The sequence below is a fragment of the Sinocyclocheilus anshuiensis genome, unplaced genomic scaffold (assembly GCF_001515605.1).
Source record: "Sinocyclocheilus anshuiensis isolate Anshui unplaced genomic scaffold, SAMN03320099.WGS_v1.1 scaffold1530, whole genome shotgun sequence".
NCBI lineage: Eukaryota > Metazoa > Chordata > Actinopteri > Cypriniformes > Cyprinidae > Sinocyclocheilus > Sinocyclocheilus anshuiensis.
The window spans coordinates 185344-193215 of NW_015542493.1; the positions used below are offsets into that span (position 1 = coordinate 185344).

A 7872-nucleotide genomic window follows, 5' to 3' on the forward strand; every position below is an offset into this window, starting at 1 on the left:
TTTTTAAACCGATGCATCGCATCGTTAACTTTTTATGCCGATGCACCGAGCGAATCGGGGAATCTTCCCATCCCTAATGCCCAAGACGTGTCACTCGTATAGGGGAAAAATGCAACGCTCAATAGGGATGGGCGTATCGATCCGAAGTATCAAAAGTATCGATACTCAAACAAAAAATATCGATACTAAGGTGCGTTTTATTTACCAGTGGGTTTGTTTATTTAACAATAATAATAATAATAATAATAATAATGCGTACAATATGCATTGAATTGGACGAATAACCTTTGTTAGCGAGTAATTGTGTAGGATAGAACTATTTTCCTGCTCATCTGAACACACGCAAATTTTGCAAGACAGAACCAATCCATCACAGAGAGCGTTCACTCACTTCTGACAGTGCATTCAAACAGGGCTGCGTTTCCCAAAAGTATCATAAGAAAGCATTAAAGCTTTTGGGAATGGCAGCCCTGAACAATGCTTATCAGAGGACAGAAAAAAACATAAATGTTTGAGTTATTTCACAATAAACAAATTGAAATTGTAGCCTACATAGTTTGTGCAATTACAATTATTTAAATTGAACGTTGAAAGATAATATTGATCATGTTCTATTCTGTATATCATATCAAAAACAAAATAAGGGGTATCGCCCATCCCTAACGCTCAATATGGCCGCTCTATCGCTGAAAGCCCTGGCTTCTGAGCAAAAGGGCCAATCGCTAATCTGTAAAGTCAGCGCGTCACTGCAGCTGCCGTTAGAAGTCCCGGTTGCTATAGAAACAGTAGCGTTCTGAGACGTGCATTTAGGACTGCGCATGCACACTGGCTGATCTAGCCTGAGAAATAACCTTTTTTCCAACGCTATTTGAGCAAAAGAAACTACATTTATGAGACGGTTGTTGTCAGATTTTATTGGTGATTTCAAATATGAAATGTAATCTTAAAATGGGCGACCAGTTTTGGAAAATTTGATGTTTCCCCATTCAAAGAGATGGGAGCTGCACTTGCATTGCATGCCTGAGAGGCATTTCAAAGCTGGCCGCCGAGTGACATGACTTGCCTTAAAGGGACTTTGGTAATATCTATCATGAGATCTACAGCGAGGAGTATGATTTTCAGAGAACAACAGCTTTTATTTTGGTCTGTTTTTCACACCACTATCATATGGCCAGAGGTGGAAAGTCCAGGGGTCAGAAAGTAAAAGTCCTGCCATATGTTTATTCTAGTCATGAACCCAGCCAGCTGATTTCACTAATTAGTTCTACCTCCTAGCTGAAAAACTGTGCTTTGGAACAAAATACTGAGGAGGACTTTTACTTTCTGAACCTGGACTTTCCACCTCTGCATATGGCAACAGAAGACTTTTTTGATACATTTATGATGTGTTTTTGTTTTTTTGAGCTTAACAGCCCCAGTCTCCATTCATTTTCATTAAAAGAAGAAGAGCAGGTTAGATAGTCTTCAAAAATCCATGTTGTGTGTTCCACAAAAGTTTTGTAATGACATGAAAGACGACATGCATATATGACAAACCTGTTGTTGTTGAAGTTTTCAAAGCCAAAAATGTCCAACAAGCCAATCGAAAGTCGGACATGTTTGGGGTCATCAGGAGGAGGTTTGTAAATGGCACTGTTGATTTTCTCAACAATCCACACAAACAGCCTTCCATAGATGGCCTGCACACAGAGAAGATCAGAACTCTATACTGGAGTATATTAGATCTGAAATGAAACCGTAATTGAAACTACATTCAGTTGCACAACCTTTACAAAGGCATTTCTGCCATCCACTGCTTGTGCTGAGGTCAGAGGTTTAGACACACTCTCCCTGTTAGTCATCAAAGAGCGTTGTGTCAAGCTCACATCCAGGGCATTTGGGGACACCTGCAAAAAATTCAGATCTATGGGCTTGAGTGTGCTGCTCGGAGACAAAATTGGTTTCTAAAATATGTATTTTTTTAATTACCTCTAATAACTGTGCAGCCATTTTGAAATGTGTAGAAGAGAGAACATCACAGCTCTCAAGGTTGTTCATAATGGTTTCTTAAATATTGAAAATGGAAATAAAGCTCAAATAAGCATTCCCTCTAAAAAAACAGAAAGTTTTGCTCTAGTTTATCTCTTTATTACTACTCACCTTCAAAGTCTACATTCCCCAGGTGTAGGATGGCAGCAAGAAGCTTGTTAATTTCCCACGTCTCATTCTCTGTGAATGTCAGGATCTTCATTGCTGAACGGAAGTTGGCATACTCTTTTATGTCGTCCCGTCCTTCGCATGAAGTGCACTGACCCTATAAGCCAACATAATCATGTTTAATGTAACGATGCTTATAAGGATAGTTTACCCAAAAATGAAAAGGAAAATGTTTTAATTATTCATCATCATTTCATTGCTCACCCGAGTTTCTTTTAAGGAACACAAAAGAACTTTGAGGGTCCAAACCACACTGATTTTCATTTACAACAGCACTGAAGCATATTTCAAAATATCTTCTTTTGTGTTGCACAACTATCACTTTAAATGTAAATTTATCCTACCGGTTCATTCTCACTCCAAAATGACTTTATTGTAACAAATGTAAAATACACATAGAAAGTGGGAGCATGGAGTTTATGATGATCAGTACCATGGTGAGATAGTTGTATTCTGCAGCATGTCCCAAAGACAGGATCTTCTTTTGGTCAGGAGGCATTCCCATGAGCATGCAGTAAAAGATGTGGTAGTTTCTCTCTTGTGGGGCCTGTGCCAAAAATATGCTATTATTTATTTGGCAAATAAGCAGTTCTACATTTATTTTGCTGTATCTTCACCTAAAAGATTTCACATTATACAGTCTAATTATAATATCATATGGTTTCCTATAATCTTGGATGGTTTACCTGTCGACAAACACGTGATTTCTCGAGTAGGTACTGTTCAAAGCGGGCCCCCTCGATTGCTCCATTTTTATTGAAGTGGATGTCAATATATTTTCCAAAGCGGCTGGAGTTGTCATTGCGGATGGTCTTTGCATTACCAAAAGCTACAAAATAAGACTTGATGTAAATACTGAATTGCTTATCTGAGGAATTATAGTTGAGTGATGCAGGAGCATCCTATATGTTTCTTTATAAACATCCATACCTTCTAAGATAGGGTTGGCTTCTAGAATCTGCTGCTCAATCCAGGAGCGCTGCCCACTCACTGCCGCAAGAAACTGCAGCATGAGTTTGGTACTCTCTGTTTTTCCTGCTCCGGACTCCCCACTGACAAACACAACACATACAGACACTCTCAGAACACATCAAACAGATAACGCTAACAGAATGTATGACAGATGTTGGAGTTGCCAACATACAGGTCCAGTTTTTTCTGGGTGTTTGTACAGCTGCCTATAATACATAAAACCTGCAGTTTACAGTACAATACATTCAAAAATGCAACAAAAAGCAAAAGAAGCATCATAAAAAGTGGTTGAAATGTAAAGAAATAGAAATGTACGTGGTTATTCACTGATAATGTTTGCATCTACAGATGCTTTGAAATGGGCTACAAAAGGGTTTAGTACACAAGTCATACAGACCATTTTATATTAATTGTATAGTACTTTTTATCATTTGTGATACTTTATACAGAATATCCTTTATTAGATGAACAACATTTTACTGAATGTTGTGAATTAAACCATTAACATTAATAACATTAATGACACGGTGAATCATCAGATCCTCCTGTCCACCCGCTCATCACTAGGCATCACAGGGATTCCACTTCGCTGGTTTGAATCCTATCTCACTGGCAGGTCTTTCAGGGTGGCCTGGGGTGGGGAGGTATCCAAAGCACATCATCTGGTCACTGGGGTTTCCTCAGGGATCAGTTCTTGGACCCCTCCTCTTCTCCATATACAATACATCACTGGGACCCATCATACAGGCACATAGTTTCTCCTAGCATTGCTGTGCTGATGACACACAGCTCTATCTCTCATTTCAACCAGATGATCCAACGGTAGCTGCATGGATCTCAGGCTGCCTGGCGGACATCTCGGCATGGATGAAAGAACATCAGCTCAACCTGGCAAAGACTGGGCTTCTTGTCTTCCCGGCCACTCCAAATCTACAGCATGACTTCACCGTCCAGTTAGGTTCATCAATAATTACCCCATCAAGTTCGGTCAGAAATCTTGGTGTAATCTTTGATGACCAGCTGACAACATCAGAAAGATCAAGCCCTTCCTAACGGAGCATGCTGCACAACTTCTTGTCCAGGCCCTTGTCATTTCTAGGCTGGACTACTGCAATGCTCTTCTGGCTGGACTTCCATCAAGCACCTGGTCTTTAACGAGCCCAAAAGAGCCCACATCACACCTCTCTTTATATCTCCTTGCACTGGCTGCCGGTTATGGCTCACATCAAGTTCAAGACACTGATGCTTGCATATAGAACAGCCTCAGAGTCAGCACCCGCCTACTTCCACTCATTCTTACGAATCTACATCCCCTCCAGAAGTCTGAGATCCACTAGTGAGCGACGCCTCGTGGTACCATCACAAAGAGGCACAAAATCACTTTCTAGAACATTTTCGTTTACCGTTCCTTGCTGGTGGGATGTTCTTCCAACCCCTATCTGGAATGCTGATTCCCTGACATTTTTCAAGCGACAGCTGAAAACTCACCTCTTCGTCACTATCTGACTTCATCCTAAAAAAAAAAAATGTCTCTTTTCTTTCATCTTTCTCTGTCTATCTTGTACTTATTTGAACAATGCTTGAAACTTGGTATGACAAGCACTTCCTGTCTATTTGCCTCTTTAAGATGAATCGCTTGATATATTCCCCAATTGTAAGTCGCTTCAGATAAAAGCTAAAAGTCTGCTAAATGAATAAATGTAAATATAAATAAATTGTCAAATCAAGATAAGAATAAAGAAAGTCAGATGGTTTTGCAATGACATGAGTAAATTGTGTCAGATTTTTGTACAAAACCAAAAAGTTTTCAAATCAAACTACAATATGTCAGTTTCAGCCAAGTATGAATGACTGAAGGAGCCTAAAAATGGTTGATCAACATTTTAGGGTGTGAATTAAACCATTAACATGAATAAATCATTAAATTAAGACAAGGATAAAAAAAGTTAAATGGGTTTGCAACGACATTACCATTTTTCTTCACAACCAAAATTTTAAAACTCAGAAAATCCTAACCTAACCCTAACTACAAAATGTCGGTTTCTCCCAAGTATGAATGACTGAAAGACCTAATGATGCAGCACTGGTCTTTGCGGTTCCGTCGCATGTTGAAGAAACAGCTGTCTGCGATGGCAAAGACATGCGGGGGGAGATCACCCAACCGCCGGTCTGTGTACTGCTCCACCTGCTCTGGAGTGTAGATTGGCAGCAGCTGGTAAGGGTTCACTGCCACCAGAATCGAACCTGTGTATGTCTGTCAAAACAAACAAACAAAAAAGTTGTTTCAAGGTCTTTAAAAAAAGATTATAGAAAGTCCCTGAGATGAAAAACTATTAAGCTTTTGCAGTTGGAAGAATAATACATTTATAATAAGATCTACAGTATGTAATTGCTCAGTGCATGAACTGTCCTTTAATATAGCTGGACTTCAGGGCGGAATGTTGGATTTACTGTAAAATGTGTACGTCAATGTTGTATAACTATATGATCCGCTCATCAAACTTGGAACTGGCTGTTTCTATAGAAACAATCTTGTTATTAAACAGGAAGAGCAAAGAACTGTTGGTGAATGAACTGAAGTTGGTGAATTAAGTGGACAATTTAATCCCTATTTTGGTCATTTTAGGTTCACAGATCTTGAAAACTGGTATTTTAAATCATATATTTAAATGTATCCATAATCTAAAGTGGCGGTTAAAAACTCACATAGATTGCTCCTTCTTTGTAGCGCACTAGAAGGTTCCGTAACAGTCCAGCCTCATTTAGGTCACCCAGCCTTATCATATCATCCACACCGTTCACTGAGGTGGGATGCATGGGCTTCAGGGAGTTGTCCTTTTTAATCTTGTGCTCCTGGAAATCATGCCATAGAAGACATCAGCTACACTTCTACAGTCAAAAGCAGCAGTTACCTAAGACTGCCTGCATTTATATTACCTTTCCCTCATCGTCGATGAGCTGAAGTTGCCCAGTGTCTGAAAGTCTGACTTCAGCTCCGATTTGGACCCCATCACTGCAGTCCACCCACACATAGTCTCCCTAAAGCGGTTGATCGATATTTTAAATTAAACTGTTAACATTAATAACTGTGTATGCTAAATAAAGACAAAGGAACTGATGATAGTATACTTGACTTTAAAACTTCTTTAAGACAAAATGTTCATACTATGCCGACTTTCTGAACATGGACCATGGTAATGCCATATTATCCTATCTTGGAATACCATGTACCATGGTATGATTACAGCAATTATGCTGTACCATTTTATTTATACATACATATATCAAACAATCGTGGTATTGGTACAGTACTTCGATATTTGCTCAACCCTAAACTAAAGGACAAATCATGATTAGATAAATCTACGGCATTATAGTCCATACAGTCCAGGTTTACACATTAAATACAAATAAATCACATCTAATCATCTCTAATCTTGTTTGTTGAACTCTAGGTCCTAAATTACAGGCCTAGAAACTGCATGTATGTTTACTGAATACAATTATGATCATTCATTTGTATTCATGTCAACTATAATTTAATATAAAATGAACCTAGAATAAAAAGTATCATGGTAACGCCACAGTAATTTCCGTATCCAAATTTACCTTCCTTAACACCACCATGACTGAGTCCTTTTGTCCCCCAGCCTAAATAATAGAACAAAGGATACATTTTAGAATCAAATCTCGCCAAGAAAAATTCATTAGTGGAGATTATGAACAAAGGCAAAATGGCGTCTAACATACACGTACACATTTCCTGAAGTACAACACAAGAGTTTCATCTATTTATGTATAACAAAACAACAAAACCAAACCATTGAAACCATAAGAAATCCAATGTGAGCTACCTTTACTGGTGGATATTTGATGAAGTCTCCTGATCTATGAGTATTTTTTTTCACTCTTCTTTGAAGCCAGAACAGATCCCCACAGTGTGAATGTTCAGCCAAAAGAAATGACCTCAGGTGCCTGCTCGGGAACAACAGGTCTTTATGATACTTTGACTTTGCACCCTGACTACCACATCCATAATGATAAACACAAGGAAGCTCTGTACTCCAAATCAGGACAAAAAGAAAAAAAAAGCTGTTATTAGAAGATGGTATAAATACCACAAAGCACACCAGAGAATATTAAGAAAATAAAGCTTCAAGATATAATGTCTTTTACAGTAAACACTAGTAAAATTGCAAAAGAAAGGCAGTGTGGACCTGCATAGACACACTAGTGATGTAAATATCAATCTACAGAACAAAACTAAGACAAATGAAGAAATAAATACAATATTACTAATCTGAACATTTTCAGTTTTACATGCTTTTTTCTTTTTCACAGTAAAGTGCAGAACCTTTGGACCCACGTGACAACATATGGAGGGCTGAGCTCTGATCATAAAAGGGCAATCAAGTTGTAAATAGCATAGTGTCATAGTTACCCAGGGTGGAGCCATTCTGGAAAGTCATATTTCCATCGGGCAATACTAAACTTCATTGCAGGAACTCACAGTGATTAGTTTATGTGGTGTGGTGTTTTCAGGTCACAGGCAGTTTATAAAACAGTCAATAGAATGAACCATGCACAGTATAAAGAATAAACAAAATAAACCTTAAACAGATTTTTAAAAATGTATATCCTACATTATACTACAGAAAGAAATAAGATTAGATATAATTGTTGAACTCTCACAATCAACGCAGG

At 38.4% G+C, this 7872-nt stretch overlaps 1 protein-coding gene across 1 annotated transcript in view; it reads right to left on the reverse strand.

The window, feature by feature from the left end:
- The window catches only part of LOC107694127 (unconventional myosin-VIIa-like), a 27013-nt gene extending 19926 nt beyond the window's left edge, over window positions 1-7087 (reverse strand). Inside the window, exons 1-12 of the mRNA XM_016493738.1 lie at window positions 7023-7087; window positions 6778-6819; window positions 6106-6207; window positions 5875-6021; window positions 5238-5422; window positions 3127-3248; window positions 2883-3025; window positions 2630-2743; window positions 2140-2293; window positions 1969-2045; window positions 1767-1886; window positions 1537-1679 (exon numbers count right to left, since the gene is read on the reverse strand). Of these exons, the coding sequence (XP_016349224.1) occupies window positions 1537-1679; window positions 1767-1886; window positions 1969-2045; window positions 2140-2293; window positions 2630-2743; window positions 2883-3025; window positions 3127-3248; window positions 5238-5422; window positions 5875-6021; window positions 6106-6207; window positions 6778-6795 (1325 nt within the window). The 5' untranslated portion in view covers window positions 6796-6819; window positions 7023-7087. The remainder of the gene's footprint in view (window positions 1-1536; window positions 1680-1766; window positions 1887-1968; window positions 2046-2139; window positions 2294-2629; window positions 2744-2882; window positions 3026-3126; window positions 3249-5237; window positions 5423-5874; window positions 6022-6105; window positions 6208-6777; window positions 6820-7022) is intronic.
- Window positions 7088-7872: the final 785 nt, after the last annotated feature.